The sequence below is a fragment of the Serinus canaria genome, chromosome 3, assembly GCF_022539315.1.
Source record: "Serinus canaria isolate serCan28SL12 chromosome 3, serCan2020, whole genome shotgun sequence".
Taxonomy (NCBI): Eukaryota; Metazoa; Chordata; class Aves; order Passeriformes; family Fringillidae; genus Serinus; species Serinus canaria.
In genome coordinates, this window is record NC_066316.1 from 80584901 (window position 1) to 80605378 (window position 20478).

At 35.3% G+C, this 20478-nt stretch overlaps 1 protein-coding gene across 2 annotated transcripts in view; it reads right to left on the bottom strand.

Annotated features, from left to right (window-relative positions):
• BCKDHB (branched chain keto acid dehydrogenase E1 subunit beta) overlaps positions 1 to 20478 on the bottom strand; it is a 408476-nt gene that overhangs the window by 299947 nt on the left and 88051 nt on the right. For both annotated transcript variants that reach the window (XM_050971937.1, XM_030236301.2), the window contains exon 10: positions 4625 to 4777. In XM_050971937.1, coding sequence (XP_050827894.1) covers positions 4637 to 4777 — 141 coding nt within the window. In that variant the 3' untranslated portion in view covers positions 4625 to 4636. The remainder of the gene's footprint in view (positions 1 to 4624; positions 4778 to 20478) is intronic.

Below are 20478 nucleotides of genomic sequence, written 5' to 3' on the forward strand. Positions count from 1 at the left end.
AGAAATTTATGATGAACTACCTTCCCTCCTGCTTTAGAATGTTAAGCAAATGTTTTGTATTTTTTCTACTAGATATACTATCATTCTACTATTACAGAGAAGAGGGGTCTGGTAAAGAAACTACAGTCAACACCTTTCCTGTCTACAGGGATTTTTTTAAAGACAATTTCATTATTGATCTTGCATGAGTTCTCAGCCATGTCTGAATGCAAGTACAGATTTGCAGCAGCCATAACTAACAGTCTAACTCATAGCTCTAGTAGAGTGATATCTTATATATGGACTACTCACTTGTAAGACATGATTCACTGACCATCTGGATGATTTTTGTCATCCAGAAGGAAAAGATTATAAACCAGGAATGTTGTGTCCTGCTCAAGCTTCTGGAGGTTGTTTATTCTAGTGGGTTACAGATACCACTTATTGAGCAGGCAGTCTAGCCTGCCACATTTGTGATTTATGTATTGAAAAAAACCTGGTTGTTAGTCTCAGGTTAAAAAGATCTTGCAGAGTTTCTCATGTCTTATTTACCAAACAGGGAGAGAAGTACAGTTGTCCTGTCCTCAAGCTAACTTGTATGAAGCCCTGCCAAACAGCCAGGAGCGCAAGGAAGACACAATTACTAACTAAAGTACTTTCCAGGTCCCTTCCTGTTTTCCAGCACAACCAATTTCAACTGCATGCTTGGAAAGAAAAATAAATTTAAATCAGCCCCCTAAGATCCCCTAACATTACCTACCCTTTAAGCACCAAGATTAAACTTCTCATAGAATAGTTCTGCAATGAAGTTCAGTGCGATAACTCTGCATTTTTAGAGACTAAGTTTGTAACAGTAACAATGGCTCTCAATGAACACACACACTCTCATGGAGGTAAACTGAAACCAAGCAAGGAATAACTTCAAAATTCAGAATCTGACAAGAAAACAAAATATGTAAATGTGGTAGTAAAAGCTGCAAAATATAACAGGAAAGCACTTAAATACCTGCAATTTCTCTGTTACAGTCAGTCTTAAACATATTTGTTAACAAGACTATATTTTATACAATTTTTAACTATTTTCTTCAGTTTCATGACTATCCTGTTTCTTCTTTTAGGGTTTTTTTTACCTCCTCAAACAAACAGCCAGACACCATTCTATTTACCCAGGAAATGTATACCCATCCTAATCTCACTGCTTTTTTTTATCTTTATCTCTTTTCCAACTACAAAGAGTTATCTGGAACACAGCTGCCTACCTGGAAGCTATTTCTCATATAGCTAACATAGCTACAAATTTTAATAACTGAGAAGCTGCTGAAAGACAGGGACTTTGCTCTTGCCTGTCTCGTTGGTGAGGTACACAGGACACATTAACAAACATGGTCTTTACGCAGGAAATCCATCTGTACTGACAAACTCAAGATAAGCAGCTACCTGTGTGTGAGATGCTGTCAGCATAGGCTGAACAAAACTAAATGTACATTAAGATAATAATGCTAACTTTAGAAATTATTAACCACAGCACCCAGTTTTTTTTACTCTTCCAGTTCTCTCTCCCCTATTCTTCTGGGGGGAAATGAGAGAGGCTGTGTGGGGCTGAGTTGCCAGCTGGGGTTAAACCAAAACACCAGCCTGACCATTTCTGTAACTCAAAAGCCAACCCCACACCCCTCTTCACCACAGGGAACTCCTAGCTGCCCTGTCTCTCCAAGAGTAGGACATGAAGGGGTCCTGCGCCTCTAACATCCAAAAGGACTGACTGGGCTCAAATCCACACAAACTGTAAAACCATTTCTTAGAACAACATATGAGATGGTTTGGAACACACAACTTCATCCCTCCATACCAACGGCAAGTAACAAATGTTACCATGAGTACAAAAATAAGCAAATGTAAAGCAATCCTTCAATTTCTTAGAAACATAAGTGAGCTACCTTACAGGCAAACTCTGTGGAGTTGACAGCAGAATGGAGGTCTGTTGCATCTGCTGTGTCAAGTGTGTAAGACCAATGAATAGCAGACAGAAAAATAAGGGAATATTCCCCTGAAATGTGCTTTACAACAAGGCACATTATTGTTCTCTCATAGAAAAACACAGAAAAACTTTGAGCTCATTCTGTGACATTAACATCAAGTCACACCAACCAAAAGATATGGTGCTATGGGCCCCAAAATCTGGATGTGTTGGTAGACAAAGCAGAAAGTAGAGTTTTCTGTGTCTTAACACAGGTTGTTTCAGACAACCTCTAAAAGCCTGCTCCTTGACATGCTAAATCCAGGCAAATTTTTTAGATCAGGTGTAGTGTGGATTTCCATTGTTGAAACTGGGTTGTGTACAAATTTGATGCAATCTCAGAACCCGTTTTTTCAGCTCATACCTCCTTCACTTTACCATCCTATAGAGGAACAGGGGGTTAACTAAATCTGAAACACCAAATGCCCTCAGTTTGTCTCCCTTTTTTTACAGAGGTAACAGTATTTGTTCTTTAGTTTCCTCTGAAAAGTAAGAAAACAGAGGCAATCTAGCATGACCCAGTAAATCACCTCAAGGAACAGATACAACTAAACCATTCTCCTTAGGTAAGATACCTTGACTTTGTTACAGATGTGCCAAACAAAAAAAGAAAATAAATCTTTAATAGGGTTTACTTCAACTCAGATCAAAGGCAAGGACAACTGTTATAAAAAGGAGAGCACTGATTACATATTCTCTAAAAAATATGACAGGTCAGAAAACAGCTTTACTTTTAATTCCAAGGAAATGAGGCGCACTAAGAACTGCATCACCAGCCAGGCAAGGGAGGGGATTGTCCTGCTCTGCTCTGCACTGGGACAGCCTCACCTCGAGTGCTGCGGGCAGTTCTGGGCACCACAATGTAAGAAAGACATTGAACTGTTAGAGAGTGTCCAAGGAGGGCAACAGAGATGGTGAAGGGCCTTGAGGGGAAGCGTGTGAGGAGTGGCTGAGGGCACTGGGTCTGTTCAGCCTGGAGGAGGCTGAGGGGAGAGCTCACTGCAGTTACAGCTTCCTTGTGAGGGGAAGAGGATGGGCACGCACTGATCTCTTCACTCTCATGATAAGGCAGGACTAAAGGAAACAGCACGAAGATGAGTCAGGGAAGGTCTAGTTTGGGTATCAGGAAAAGGCTCTTCACCCAGAGGGTGGTTGGGCATTGGAACGGGCACCTTAGAGAAGTGATCACAGCACCAAGCCTGACAGAGTTCAAGAAGCATTTGGACAACAATCTCAGGCACTTGATGGGACTCTTGGGGTGTCTTCCACAGGGCCAGGAGTTGGACCCAATGATCCTCATGGCTCCCTTCTGATTCAGCATATTCTGTGATTCTATTAAATGCTCTGGTACATCAGTAACAAGTGATTTTTGAGAAAAGTAGAAAGAAACTACATTTCTTTTTGAGACACTGCATCACTGGTAGCAATCCCATTTCTCATACAGAAACTCCACTGTCTGCTATTGAGGGATCAAAGATAGTGGAATGCCAAAAGGTCTCCTGAAAGTAACTCTGCATATAAAGGAAATTAATATTATGGTATTGGTGGTTACTGATACCATGGCACTACATTTAATTCACAGCTTAATGTAGAGGTAAAATAGACAGAAGATGGCACCCCTCATATAGGGCCCACCTTGGCCCTCCTGACTTTGGTGTCAACAGCTAAAAATCCCTTGCCTGTCCATCGCAGTTTCCATTGTTTTCTTCTTTCCATTTCCCATGTAAAAGATCCATCAAGACCGTATCTCAAAACCTAGGTTACTTTGTTCAGTTAAAGGCAGCACAGAATACATTGTGTTAACACATTTTCTAAACTGTTAAACTTTGGTCATTATACACCAGAAGTTCTCCCACAACGCCATTCTAAATCCTGGTCAGCCCACCCCACAGTCAAATGTTACCTAGTACAATATTATAATGAAACAAAAGACGTTACAGACTGTGAGTAACAGACACAGTAATATGTATTACTTCACAGTCTCTGTGCTCTGCAAAGAGAAAACTTCAAGCATGATCAAATTACATTTAAGACCATACAGAAAATTATTTTTATAACAAATATTAAACAGTAGCACTTCAACAGAACTGAACGACACTACAGATACTTCACGTATTTCCAATGGTTTGCTTGTGTTTACAATACAGAGCTAATATTTAGAATAATTTGGGTGTTATTTGTATGTTGCAGGATTACAGGCCACCCTGAGGAGTGAAAAATTATAAAATTTAACACTGTGGTAGGCCGATGAAGTAACTCTTGAGTATTCTAATAGAGATGAAAATATATTCTCTGCGTAAGTATTCCTTTCACCCTTCAATTTCTACTCTTTACACTTCTCAAGATTCAAGACACTTAATTTTCAAATTGATTAAGCAAGGTAATTAATTTTAAACCCTGTTTTCAATGGCAGTACTCAAAAATATTCAGACACCTTTAAGGCTGAAGGCCTAAAGCTCTAAGAGGCAATTCTTATTATAAATAATTAAATAAACTAATAAATTAAATAAATAATTAAATAATAAATGAATACATTAAATAAATAAGTAGTACCATAGGCCCAAACCTTGCAGTAATCCTGTCAGAACCCTTGCAGGTAACCTGTCAGTACAAGCTGCTATTTCTCACCTGTACTACTGTTCAGTAGTTAATCATTCTTCTAAGAGCATCATAGCATTTCCATTTGTCTGGGATGTAGAAAGGCTCAAAGATGTGAGGGAAGGGAGTGTCATAGCCACATACTCTTGCAATAGGAGCTTCTAAATTCAAAAAGCATTCCTCCTGTCAACAAAAACACAGAATAAATGTTAGTGAGGACATTCTTTTCAGGAGTCTTGCATCACAAACTGGGGTCATACAAACTTTGCCAGACAGACAGTCCTGGAAACCTAAAAGTTCTATTTATATCACTGAATAAGTAGTCATAACCAGAATAGTGCTTCCTCTTGCACAAAAGTCCTGATTAAAAATATAAATTGTATTAATGTTATTTTCATTCTCTGCATGTGTGCTGCATTAAATCATAGGCAGATTATATTTAGTACATCTGCTATACATTCAGACAACTGCTGCCAAGAAACAAATATTTTAGGAGCAAAGGAGTAAGAGTCTCTTTCCTGTACCACTTTTAAACATATAGAAAAATTATATAATCTAAGAGTGCATATTATTTGCTGGATAAAGGAATATAATATTCAAACTTCTTTGAACTCTTAAGATTATTAAGGTTCTGTCTAAGCATTAAGCAGTTAGGAAAAGTAAGTGGATTTGCATATCTCCAACCTTTGAGTCCAATCCATGCTCTACTCAACCCCTCCACAATTTGTATTCTACTTGGAGATGAGATTTTATAATGACTCTGAGTTTGATTACTTGACCTAGAATGGCACAAAATATTACAAATGCCACATTAATTTGAAAGTAACCTGTAAATATTTAACATTATCAGCCTTAATAACCAAATAAATAGTGGGGTTTCCATCCTCTTATTCTCAAGTACCAGAATGATGGCATGGACCACAAAAAACTGCGAGAAGTGGGTGTAGAAACAACTTATCCAGACCAAACTGCTGTTGATGCTAATTATCAGCTCCCTTTTCTCTCTATATCTTTAGTATAGGTATTTGCTTTCCAAAGCAGACAAATGAAGTGATAAAACATGTCTCCTCCTGGTCTCTCCTTTATGGAGTGCAGCAACTGAGAAATCCTGGCCAACTTCCCCTGTACTTGGCTCAGCAAAATGGAAGATGAAGTATTATCTACCGGCCCTTTTCTGCCAGGCCCACAGGGAAAATAGTTAAAAAGCTTTTCTACAAATGTTTGAACGAAAAGTTAAAATGCTTTTCTACAAATGAGTGCCAAGTATTTCCTCAGACTGATGAACTGTTTTGAATGCACGTTGCCTTGCAGTCCATGGAAGCCTAACTCTCCTTACTGTGCTTTCTATACATCACTATTTGGCAGTATAGAAGGTACTGGTAACACACTGAGATCACAACCTTTCACTCTGGTTTTTCTGGACAATGAACCAAAGTAAAAAGTCCAAGAAGTTGTGTGATTGCACACAGTATGAATTACACTTATTAGTGCATTAATTCATATATAAAACTTCACAGTCTGAGTAGGTCTGAGGTAAAAGATATAGGCAAACAATATAAATATTTTTGAACTCTATTTCCAGGCACTCTTTTCTTTGCAAAGCAAAAGATTCACATTTGTACAAAACCCCAGAAAGCAGAGTGTAATAAGTCCTTTTTCTGTCTGTGAGAAAGATCATGATGTCCTACTCTGACCTGACGGCAAGAGTAATTTTAATACTAAACAGATCTTGACCCCCATGTTGTAAATGACCAATAAGACAAGGCAATAGATTTTGGACCATCCCAAAACTGACTGCCCAATCCACCTGTCAGTTGCATTACACCAAAACATGCAAGTATATTCTAGACCCACAGGCTCCCAGCCCTGCAGTGCTGTTTTCAAGTGCCCAACACAAACCACTGTCTAGAAGGCAGACTGTTTAAACAAACTGATATCTCTCCAGGAAAGATTTTAGGAAAAAACTTTAAAGTTAAATGGTTTTGGAAGTAAAGTAGTAGGCCTGGGATGTCTGGTTCAGTGTAAAATGTTTCATTTTGAAAACCTGTATGAAAAAGCATACTCTAGTAGCAGGATACCCATAACCTCCAAAATTCAGTCAAAGTAAAAAACTATTATTTTGTTAGAAAAGTGTTTATGAAACCAACAGCTATAGTTTTTAGTTCAATCTATCTAATTTTTTTTGTATGTAAAAAAATCCAGCAAAACATTAAATTGCTGTTCTTCTTGCCCTGCTCCTAACTCCAGAGGCCAAATTCTGGCCTCAGTTATTCAATATGATCTTTGCCAATTTTCCTTCATTTGCCTGATTTTCACTGAAAGCTTTCTGGAAAATACATTATTATATTAAGATATAAAGGCATATAATTGGTCACATAAGTCTATTTCAACATTTGATGCTTAATACACTCTCATTAAGACTTTTCAAAACAACTTAAGAGCACAGGTGCCAATAAAAATCTGTTCTTGAAATTCACAACAGTCAGTCAAATGTATCACACATGCAACTCTTTAAAACAATCACATGCCTTGATTTTTTAGAATAGGAGCTAAAACCAAGGACTTGCTGGATGTTGCATAATTGTATGTGAAATGGATCCCCCAGTATGTGGTACACGTAATCTATTTCCCCAGATTACAATTTCCCAGTATGCTAATAGAGAAAATTTATCCAATTTTCTTTTAGCTTTATTTAAAAGCATATTTTACTTTTATCAGAGATACAGGTACTCATTGCTAAATCAGGGTTCTGAGTAAAAAACTCTTAAACATCTTGGAATGAGAAGTGCAGACGTTTACAGAGATATACAGTTGTACAAAAAGGATAAAATAAAAAATCAAGTCCATTATTGGGCATTACTGAAAGAAAACATTACTCATCCATCTGCAATGTATGGAAAAATAAAGCAATCTCATCTGCCATTTGGAGGAAGTGCTTTCAGGCATCTGGGCAAGAAGGAGACAGAAGAGATTTTTTTGCTCCAGCCTGTCCTTCCTCTGAAGGGAATCTCTACAATTCCACAGTCACAGTAAACAGACCTTCAAATGCAAACATTTTGGTAAGTAAGTACTGGTAAACGAGACTATTTAATGCATAGCTAGCAAATCAGAAGAATTCAAACTCAGTCTTTCCCCCTATTATAGTCTTAATTTCTTTATTTCTATATTTTTTGGATCCATTTCATTTTTCGCCTGTAGCTGGAATGGATTAAAATCCATAAACAGGATTTTTAAATTATTATTTTTCATTTCTATTGTGTGTAGAATACTTCCTAAGTGAGAAAGTTTTCCTTTAAAAATAAAGTATTTCTGCAATATTTTATGTCCTCAGAGTCTCTCCCACACTATTCTTATTTTGCAATACTACAAGTACCCCAAAAATTAACAGCTACTAGAATGCCACATGGCTTCTACGTGAGACCACTGATTTTACAACTCCTTTTTCAGTCCAGGAATTTACTTTCCGAAGGATGATAAACAAAAAGTTTATATTAAAGGCTAATATGAATACAAAGAGCTAGATAGAACTCTTGATGTTTATTTTGATATTATAGCTATTATAATAAAAAGAAGACTAAACATAAAGTCCATTACACAAGGCAAAGTGTAGGAACATTCCTCATGCAGGAGAACTAATTTTTTGGCTGACAATAAGAACAAAATTTAGACTCAGGAATTCATTTGCAAATGAATTGCAGGTTGCAAAACTTTAATTAAATTGTGGTCAGTTCTGTCAATTAGAGCTCTGAATTTTGCCATCTCATAGACAGATTATAAAATTTTAAAAATCACATATTTAACTAAAGAACTTTTCAGAGGGAAAATTTACTGCATCAGAGTTTCACTTTCTGTTCTGGATTTTTATTCAGATTTATTCATGCTGTTCCCATAAACTAAAGCGTGGGACTTAAACAGTTAAGAAAATTTATTTCAGATCACTTTTTTTGTGATTGTTACATCTATATTATCTATTACTTCCACATACAGATTTTCAACTGTAAATTACCTATTATTGTAAAAACAAGATTAAACCTACAGGTTAATAATATTAACCTATAGGTTAATAATGAATATGGAAATCTCATTTACAATAAAATCTGTTCTTTAACTCACGGCTTAGATTTTCAAAATAAGCTTTCCAAAGACGCTGTCAATCAAGCTCCATTTTATAAAATGTGAATTTCATGCAATAAAGCTGACAATAATTAAAGACTATACATTTTTTTCCTTGGTTTCTGCTTTAAAATAATGTCTTATTTAAAACATCTACTTTCTATAACAGAAAAGTCACGCATCTTCAATTTTCATATGTTTCTCAGTTGTAGTACAGTATCTTCCTTTAGAGCTGCAAGCACCAAATGCTACACATTTTAAACACAATTTGCTTTGACAACAAATATATGTCACATTCCTATGAACAGTCATTTCTGTGAGCTACATAAGTACTATACAATGCACCCACGAGGTATTCTCAAGTTGAGATATGAGTAGAGTGATCTATATAGTCTTTCTTTAGAGGAACTTTTTTTCCCAACAGCTTAGCCATTTTTGTCTTAAAGTATTTTTATAAATCTTTTCCTGATAGTTACACCCATGACACAATTTTTCCTCAGAGAGCTCTGCAGATGTATGTTGTAAACTTTTAACTTCTATCAAATATTTTTCTCCTTTTCAAATCACGTTAAGACTATATATTTCTAATTTAGCACAGATTAATAATGATCCATTTTATTTGTTACCAATTCTTCGAATTTATGTAATTAATATCTTGTCAAATACAGAAAAATAGTTAGCTGCTAAAATTATTTATTTTGTAATTGCCAAAAGAGATCATACTTTTTCTTACAAAATACTTCAGTAATTATAAAACAAAGAAAAATATAGGAGGGGAAAAAGTCTGTTCTATGTAATTAATTGCCTTGTTACCATTAAAAAGCATTTAACTGCAAATATTGTCTTTGCAGTAATAAATCACATAAAACAGTATTTATAGAATGAGTCAAATTTATTTGATAAAAGATAAAGTATTATAAAATAAAATGAACAATTAATACACAGGCTTGAAGATTGCTTTTGAATTTCATTTCAGTCACCTTCAAAAATGAATGGAACGATCTTTAATAACCCAATACACAACTGGTATGGTCTGTTAAATTTCCCTTATCAAGTTAACAACAGAACCAGTCTGTCAAACGTTGACAGCAAGAGCATTAACTTGAAGCTGTTGGCTGAGTTGTCTTGGTAGCAGAACTGCACAAAGAAATCAGCACCACATTCCCAAAGTATTTAGAGTACCAAACAAAAAGAAACAAACAAACAAAACAAAGCAACAAAAAAAACACCACCCAAAAAAACCCAAACAAGCCCAAAACTTTATTTATGTCAAATAATTATCTTTTCAACAAGGAGGAAAATGAATAAAAAGTAATTTTTATTTCTTCACAACCTAATCCTGTGTTTTATGCAAAAAAGTCAAAGACTTTCTGTGAAAATACTACACCACTTAAATTGACTCTGGTAGAATTTAGGACTTGAATTGAAATATATTCACCTCAGAAGAATATACAGACAGGAATTAAGGTCTTCCTGGTAAATGTATAATTTGCATTGTTTGGGGTATGAGGTGCAGCAGCCAGTACAATTCTTCTGCACAAAATAAAGGGCACAAGACACATACACACAAGAGGATGTGGAATGACTTCCAGGTTATAGAATATGCTATGGTTTAAGTGAATGCTATGGTTTAAGTGAACCATAAGAATGTCTTTTGGCAAGTCAATTTTTGATAATTAATTGCAATCTGCTAGATGATCTCTTCCTACCTTTTTACTACAAATACTAGAAATACTAATTTTTTCCTAGGCAATTATGTTAGATATGTATAATATGACAAAATTATTCAAACATATAGCAGCAAACCACCTTACAGCAAAGGCACTACAAATTATGTCATTCTATAGGATAGTCCAAGTTTCCTGTGCACTTTCTTAAGTGGCAATTACAAATATTTGCAGCAGGACCCACATATTTTCTAAAAGCATGCCCAAAGCCCCAGAGCTAGAATGATTTCCCAGGCCCATGAGTATCTGAAGGTTCTTGCTTTATTTAGCTACTTGGCATTACTAACTGATCTGTTCAGTAAATGATCCTGCAAACTGCTACACGTACGATAACATGGCTGAATAATCCAAGGGAAACCAACAGAGCTGAAGTGCCTGCATAAAATTATTCTTACGTGAAAATGTTTGCAGATCACAGGTCATTTTTCTGCATGAATGAGCAGTTGTTCTGCACAACAAACATTTGTTAAGATTTGCAGTACAGATTAACCTACTTCTAATTAATTCCTACCTTTTAACAACAAAGCTAGAAAAATGCTACCAATGTAATCAAACTTTATAATTTTCGATCATCATTTCTCACCTATCATTCTAATTACTTATTTAAGTATTTTGTAAAAACATCTTCTGGTTAAGCTCAGCATGCCAAAAGTGACTGGAAGGATTTGCTGCTAAGAGTTTTAATAGTCAGTGAGTGGTATTTTTATTTTTACAGCTGTTGAGGCAGCTGAGAGATTCTTGCAAAGACAGCCTTGTCAGTCTACGTATCTGGCACAGTAAAATTCTCGTAGAAGTATTTCACTCAACACACAGTAATGAACTTCAAAGGAAATGCAATTTCAGCTGCTGTTACTAAACAATTTTAAACCAGCACATTTCCCTTTTCATCCTGAAGCATTTGCATTTTGGGACAGTGCAGTGAGAATGATGGTGTCACTGTGACTGTCACCAAATCCTTCCCCAGGGCAGACCTACAGCTTGGCCAGGCAGCCAGAGCACAAGTACAAAGGAACTACCCTGTCCTCCCATGAAAAGGTTAGGGCTTACCTCATAACTTTCCAGCCTTTTTTACATGATCACCTTTGCAAAACAGGCTCAGAGTGGAGGGGATTACTGGATCACTCAACATAAATATATAAGGAATTTCATGGTATATTATTTAAACTAAGTTGTAATTTTACATATAAATTTAATTCATCAGAAGCTGCTTGATGGTTTAAGCCTTCAGGTAGAAAAATTCTAGTGAAAAGCTTCAAGTGAACACTAAATATTCTCTCATATAAAAGCAAAATTAACAGTTAAGAAATCTGACTGTTGAGAACAGAGACATAATTTTTATTCTACAGAAAAAGTCTAAAACGTTGGAGAAAAACGATGATGAGGTGATGAGGTTTTAATATAAAAGTTTATGCAAAAATGTACTCAGAAACACTAAAATAATTATATTGGAGACTGAGCTTTTGGGCACAGGCTAACCTAAAAAGCATGAAATAATTATTTCAACAACTTCTTGGAGTAATTAGCTTTTCTTATTTCCTAGAGAGATGCCATTTTTTATAGTTTTGATCATTCTACACCTCATTTCCTAAACTACTGTTCAAACAGGCCACATTGATATTCCAGTGTAATGAAAAATTGCCAACAAAACAAATGAAAACAAGACCTCTAAGAAAATAAGAAATGAATACTTCAGTAATTTTTGCAGCTATAAATAGTCAATGCAACTCTGTTACAAAAGACCAAGAAATGGGCTGCAAATGAAACACTTTTATTTTAAAATGTTTAATAAGACCATAAACAGCTCACATTAAATCTCTTAATTTAAAAACTGATCCAAAAATGAAGACGAAGAATAACGTATTTTGGAGGCTATGAAATTTTGAGTTTCTTTTATGCCAGAACAAACAGTTGAAAATTACTGCCCTGATTTGGAGGAGTCGATGAAATGCTTGTATAAAAACAAATGTGTGGGACCTGCGACATATTCAGCAATATTACACACAGAAACACAGATAACAGATTTAATTAATTATTTTTACACAAGAGAGAAACATAACATAGATGTCAAATGTATATTTTAGGAGTCTCACTGAAGTTTTCATTGGATTAAGCCCAAGTATTTAACTTGGTCTATATTTTAGATCATTTAAATAAATTTCTTAAAATGGTTATGTGATCTTTTATAATAAATCATTTATACAAATTTAATTTTCACCCCACTAATGAACTTACTGCTTTTAAGTTGAAACTATAAATCTTTTATATAACCTAACCTATGTCTTCTATCAATGTTATCAATTGTACAGTGAAATTTCTTAATGAAGAAACAAAGTAAAATACCTACACAGCTGCCCTAGTTACTGTGAAGCACCTCTCATAATTTTCTTCTTTTCTGTATCAGTTAGCACTCAACATAAAGTTGCCATGAATGAAATGCAAAAATAAACTATTGGTAATACTGCAAAAGGAAAATCTGCAATAGAGTTCACACTGAGATTTTCTTTTCCACCCATATGTCTGCTAAACAGAAAAAAAACCCAGTGCTTCTCTCATGTAAGTACTTGAGAGAACTTCTCAGTTTATTCACTAACTAAAATTTTTGCAGAATTCAATCCAGCAGAACTCTACTGGACTAGACATCTCTAACAAATGGCATTCAATAGCATAATACATAAAATTAGAATATCATAAATATAAAACAGAACTATAGTACAAATGGACATTAATTCACTATTTACAAGGTCTGATTTTATTAAGTTAATTATTACACAGCAATACTAATTTACATTTGCCCTGAAAACAAAAACCACTAGAATTATACTAATTCAGGATTGCTTGAGAATTAGTGTTCCCTACATCAGATTTTTTTTTTTTTCAATTTTTAACATAGCTCTTGAAGTACATTGGGCCTCTGGTTTCATCCAGTATGCAGCACTGTGATTGTACAGGAGCATAAACTCTGACCTCCTGCAATCACAGAGACTGTGATACTTGACATACAACAGGAAGCATAAAGGGAGAACCCAAAATGCAGAATTCTGTGAAAGTCTGAGATTTTATTTCATTTGCTAGTGACCAAACTCACCACTGCTTGAGTCAGGCTTCCTGTCACCTAAAGCCGCTACTGATGTCAGAAGTGAGGGATTAGGTGCCCTTACACTGACATGCTCTCCCAGCTGGGCAACCACAAAATCAAAGAAAATTTTTAAACAACAGTAATCCAGTCATGGAAATTTCTGTGCCCACCAGCCCATATACCTGATTTTCTCTCAACAAATGAGACCACCAGGCCATGCAAAGCTGAAATTGGAGCTTTTTCCCCAAACTTCTGACAAAGCGTAAGGATATGAAACTTGGCAAGTTCTTAGAACTGAAGTCATGTCCCTGCCATCACAGAAGGCCACAGCTTCTATCACAAATTGATATTGATATATTTGACTGTATTGTACTCTATTGTGGTGATAATCCTGTAACATGATTATTGGCTTTTTTTATTCACACTCTTTCTGTACGACAGGTCATCTTGAAACTCTTTTTCTAATTTCAAGCTATTCATTTCAGATTCATTCATATATAGTTTTCCCCCAGTATTACTTTCGCAAACACTTTTCTGCTGGTTACCTTTGTTTGTTTTCCCAGTGAATTATAAACAGGACTTACATGCCTTTAGTCTTCTTTTTGATAGTGGGAAGAGGGCAGGCACCATTAAGCTATTTTCACAGAGCAAGCTCTCCACAGCTTCTGATGACCCTAACAGCTCCTGATTCATGTCACCTGGTTTCAATACTTTTTTTAAAAAACTAGTTCACCACACCACTTTCTTCTACAACAAAATTAATCCTTACTATTTCTACCATAAGGGCCTCTCCAAACACAATTGCCTTTCTATCCAACTGCAGGATATACAACTGAGCCGAAGCCAACTGATACACCAGGTCTTCCTCTTTCACCTAACAAATAATTTATAAGCATATGCTTTAAAAAGTTAGGAGTTCCTAGCCATGTAGAAACTGCTTCTGAGACCCTTAATATCAGCCAGGCTCATTAGAGGATTCTAATTTTTACTATATCAATAACAGACTGACTTTCTTTGTGACTTCAGAATTCTGGGTTTTTAACTAAGAAATTATAAGAATGTTAAGATCTAATTAAGTCTTTAAAAATGCTTCTCTTTACAACTTGGCAATATTTTTAAGAACCCACCATACCACAATCCCCGCATCATATACCTTGCAGTTCTTGTACTGACAAGATTTTGTAATGGCAGGATCTGATCTGTCAGGTTAATCTGCCACAATCTACACTCACTGTATAAAACCCAGCAAATTCACTGACAAATTAAGTTTTGAAAACATGAGGCTGACAACATTTTTATCAGAGCACAAAACCATAAGAAAATTAGTATTTCATGCTTTTAGAAAGGCATTATTAGCTGTCAAGACTGAAAAACAGTATTCCAAAAAAATCTAGCCAGTACAGAGGTTATTATGGGGCTTTTCTCACTGTATATGGTGAGAAATTGCACTTGTCAGATTGTAGAAATACAGTCAACCAATCCTGCTAACAACTGTAAAAATGAAACATGCAGACACCACTGATATGGGTTTAGATTGCTAAAGATCCAGTGTTAAGTGTTTGACATTGTACTTTTTCTTGATCAAGACAAGAAACATGTTCACAAATGTCTTCTTTTGTGGTTGACTTTAAAAAAAGTCATGAAATAAAGTTCACACATACCACTATTTTCCTGGTTTGTTTCTGCTATGAATTCAGGGATAGTCCAGAAATTATGGGGTTTGTTGGCTTCATAGTTTCCTACCCACAGTAAAATAAAAAAAAAAAAAAAAAATTTTGAATACTCTTCAAAAATAGAGGTTTAAGGATCTTTCTCTGAACAGTATATAATTTTTCAAGGCATTCCTACTTATTTTAGTGATCACCACAAATCATATAGAAAAAGAAAACCTTAGCTTGTAGTGGTTAATAAACAACTTTAACCTAGAAGACCCAGTGACCGAACAGATCAAGGGCTGAGATTTGCTGCAGCACAGTGACCAGAGCATGCTGAAATTCAAGCTGCTGCTTTGCAGTTTTCTTATTGAATACAATGGTTTCCTTTATTCAAACATCTTTTGAAAGTTTTCTTAATTACTTTATATAAGTTTCCTAAATCATTAAAGCTGTTTTCAACACTTCTTTCTTTCTGATTTCCCCCCAACAAAAGAATTTTTAGGGGTAAAACAGGCAGTTCTGTGCAATTCATTAAAAATCAAGTAAAGCTATTTATGTTCTTAAAAGGGAGACAATTTTAGGAGGCAATCAACAGGATCTCTAGTTGTCAGACACTGCTAAATAGTTTCAAATCTCTCCATAGGGATATTTACTCTAAAATGAAATGTACCATCCTTGAAGATATTAATCCTTACTGACTATAAAGGAGGTCTGTAGTGCACAGATTGGAGATGCAATTTTAGATCAATCCCAACTGAGTAATTATTTAAAAAATTCAAATCTATGCCACCTTGTAGCAGTGGCTGTCTTTACATAGGCAGTCACAGAGATGAAACAAATTTTCATATTTAAATGGAATTATTGCAGAAGGTAGACTGCTACAAAATCTGTAGTACCCAGTAAGAGTGTCCATCAGTAACAGTGGAAGAGACAATGATACTTGAAAAATCAATCCATATTTCCCTCTCTTTTCAGTCCTGATCCACTGCCAAGGATGGTAAAATCTTTATGGACATAAACTACAGGATGACATATATTGTCAGTACACAGGCAGTAAAAGGTCTTCAGATCTTTCAAGTTTCTCATCTACCTGGAATTCAAAGCTGGTATAATATCCAGCTTTACAGGTGAATGAAGATTGAAGGTAATCAAACATATAAAAGGAAAATAAATGCCATTCATTAGGTGATTTCTGAAGTTGTTCCTGTAATTTTGGTAAACCCACTGGATTCTTGAAACTTCTAAATCCATATATAATGTTACATATAGTATTTAGAGCCAAATGTTTCCCTCAACTAGCTCAAAACTCCATATGAAAATGGGGTAAATTCAGATCTTCCTACTCAAAGTTAAATCAGAATTTCAATCCTTAAACAACAGTACAAGTTTCTTTATAACTTGTGCAAAGATGGTAACATCCAGATTTATTCACATAATCCTATCATGCTTACTTATAGAACAAATCCTTTTCTTACTATTCTCAATATAGACAGCAATTAAATACACAGTAATTAGAGGATTTTGCCTCAGAGGAAAGTAGATTTTTCAATTTTGGTTCAACCAAGTAGGATTCCTCTCCTACTTCCTTTTTTTTAGCAGAGAAAAGCTGCTAAAATTGTCTTGGTAAGGCAACATTGATGACGGAATTTGATTTTTGAATAAAAGTGGACTGCCTCCTCTGTATTACTTACCAGGTTTCTTGCACATCTGAAATATTTCCAATACATTCTGGAGACAAATTGCTTACCTGAGGCATTCTGAATAAATGGGAACAATTTTCTGACTCAACACATAGCAATAGATGGTGTTATAACACATATTTCAGAGTCATTTTGTCTCATTTCACTTCTGCCCTTTAGGACTAAATAAAGCTAAGTCTATCAATATATTTATTAGCATATAATCACATTAATTCCTTCAATATAAATATATTTTGTGGTTGACTCAGACAAATGCATATGCAGACTTGAACTTGACACCACACCTACAAAACACAGAATGTGTTCTGTGACATCTAAAATAGACAATAATCAATGCTTGTTTTTTATAATCAGTATTTCTTATTCTCAGCCAAACAATATTCTTAATGTAAGGTGCTGGCCAGGCCAGCAAGAATCTGTATTTGGAACCTAATCCCCAGGTAAGGTATCTGAAGCTATTCTACAACAAATAAATAAAAGTAAATAAAAAATAAACAGACAAAGTCTAATCTTTTAAGTACTCCTGTGAATAATAACCACAGAGATGGGTAACATTTGAAAAGGGACATCCTCTTTGTGGCCCCCCAAAAGTCACAGAGCCACTGAACATCAAAGAAAGGAGATCAAGTAGGGCACTTCTGCCCATGGCCAGGGTGCTCATCTCAGGGATGGCAGCTCCCGACCCCCCATGATCCTCACATAAGCATTTTATCCAATGGACATGAACACAAAATAGAAAACAGTCCAGGGAAGAAGCTCAAACTTTCAACCAAGAACACCTGGAAAGACAGAACTGGTATTTCCTGAAAAACCTCCTATTAAATCTGGCAAAAAGATTCGCCATTGGCATTTTCTGACAGAACGGTATTTTGCCAAAAGGACCATGGTCAGTCTTAAAATAGAGGCACTTCATCTTTTTTTTTTTTTGTGCTAAAGAACGGAAGTGTTACATGTAATTAGCTGCCTGCTTGATTGAAATAATAGATTGGCAGGGACTAAATATTAGCAGCCCCAGTGGAATTGGTTATTCCTCCTCCAGGTCCTCAGCAACTTTCATCTGTCTCCTTCTCCTACCATTTATATCTTGGATATAACTTGTAATATATCTTGTAACTATGACTTACAGAGGTATTCCAGTGTAAGAGTCTGAACATCTTTCACAGTTCATCTTGAATAAAAATATTGAAACTATGTTAGGCAAAGGGACAGATACATCATATTTCTACTTGAATATTTCATAAATGAATTGCAATGCTTGTTTCTCTGGAATATCACCAGTCAATGCTAGCCACCCAAGGGGCCTTCCAGAATTTAATTACCGAAACTTGGGCCTGCAGATAACTTTTTTTCTGTGGCAATACTGAACAGTATAAGTTTGACTGTATTTAGAGCAGCAGCCAATCCTAAAATACAATTCATCCATCTCAGCTGTCCAACAAAAGCAGGGAGCTTTCACATTATAATGCAGGATTTAAGGAGTGGGGTTTTCTGCCTTTTTTTTTCCCCCTTCAAGTTTTTGCAGGAACACCACGTGAGTTGTCTTTGGCCTCACTAACTGTTTCTTGCATGCTTTTTGGATATCACTGTTACCAGTATTTCTGCCTCCCTGATGGAACATCTTAGGTCTGAGGTTTCATGATTCAGAGCAATTATATCAAAAAAATTGAATGTTAAAACAATTCATTTACACATATGTTTATACTACTCTGAAGATTTTGTACACTGAGATCAGATCTTAAAGCACATGGAACTAAACGGGTGTTTCAACTTCAGCTAACAGACTATTCAAATACAGTAAATTGTTTTAAATTAAGATGACTTCATTTAATTTGAAAGTTTGTGCATTTTTATAATTATATTATACTCTAATGTATTTTGAAATTAATTAATTATATTATTTGGCAAAAATACAAATGTATTGCCTTTACGTTTCTATTGCATTATTATGCTTCTATTGTATTATAAGCCTGGCTTTGGTTATATACCCTATGAACAGCTGCAGAAAGAATAATTTTTCCTTTAGTCATAAGTTATATAAAATAGATAAAATGTAAAAAAATTAAATATACAGAGTTCCACATACCATAAAATAATTATTATTATATTTTTAAGGTATGGAAAACTAATTTTTAAGATTTACAGTGTATCAATCAGTGGGTTTTTTGAATCAAAAGTTATGGGTTTTTTTCTAAAGGACAATTATTAATATGGTCAACATTTTTCTGATCTTTAGAACTAAATTTAATAATTTCTAAAAAGTAATAAATTCTAAGCATATTAATTTAGCACAGAATGAAATTATTTAAAATAATAGTTTTGTCTTTAAGTTCTGAATGTATGTTCCATAATTCACTGTTAAATTTCATGCCATGATAGGCATTAGAATGGCTTTCAGATTTTAAAGCTGTAGTGTACTACCAACCAAAGTACATGGAAGCAATTAACTCTGATTGCAATCATCTTATGCTGTGTTTATAGAAAATTAAGCCTTAAAAAATACTTACTTAAAATTGTGATAATCCACAAATATGCTTGGGACATGCATAAAGAGAATTAGAGGTAATCTATTATTTTTTAGTATTAAAGTATGCAAAGAAATATACTGTATTACTGAAGTAAAAACAAACCCATGCATTTTCTCTGGAGCATATTTCATAATTGTTACTAATATTTATGTAAATAGGGTCACTAAATTCTTTCATTATTACTTCCACTAATCACCATTTTGAATTCTTTCTACAATGTAAACAAAATGACTGGCTTTCGGAATTGTCAAAAAAAAAAAAAAAAGTTGCATAGACATTAATGGTTCCAGCCCTGTGACTTGAGAAATGCTTTCCCATGATTACTTAAAACTCAGATTTCAGTCAAAGGTGACAGCAATAAATAACACAAAGGGTTAGGTCTGAATTTTTTGTGAAAGAAAGAGTACAAAATGTGCTAAAGCACTAAACTCTGTTACTTTTACTCATTTTACTGCTCGAACGTGTTACAGCCCACTGAACTGCGGACTAAAAGCAAGAAACATTTCATTTTTAAAACAACTCCTCAGTTTGGTTTTTGTGCCCTCAGGCATGGACTCCAATTCAGCTCCCTGGATATTCTGGCTTTACAGGAAGAGAGACATCCATACCATCAAACATTCACATTTCTGCAGTATCTGATCAAAAACTGTAAGAGCTACAACAACTGATTTTGCTTTATACTTCTTGTAATTCAATTCACTTAAGACAGTGACCAGTCTGCTTCAACCGTTGCTCTGGAAGTGGGCCCTGAGAAAAGCCATCTGTTCCACTCAATAAAATCAATTTTGTGGGCCCTCTTCCATTTTTATTTCTGAATTCAAGTGCCAAACACCTGCAAATTCTCCAGGCAACTTCCAGATCCAAAATTTCCACTTCCCTCACATTTCAAGACATAAGTGCACCGCTGCAGTGACTGGCAAAGCTCCTCAGGGTAGAGCACATTTAGGGGACATCTCCAGGGGGGACAGAGCCATCCCCTCCACTGAGCAGGCAGGGATGGCACAAAGATCACTCTCCAGCCTTGGGCAGTACAGTTCAGTCCCTCAAGTCACAAAGCAAACACTGAATACCCAAGTGTGGCAGGCTTA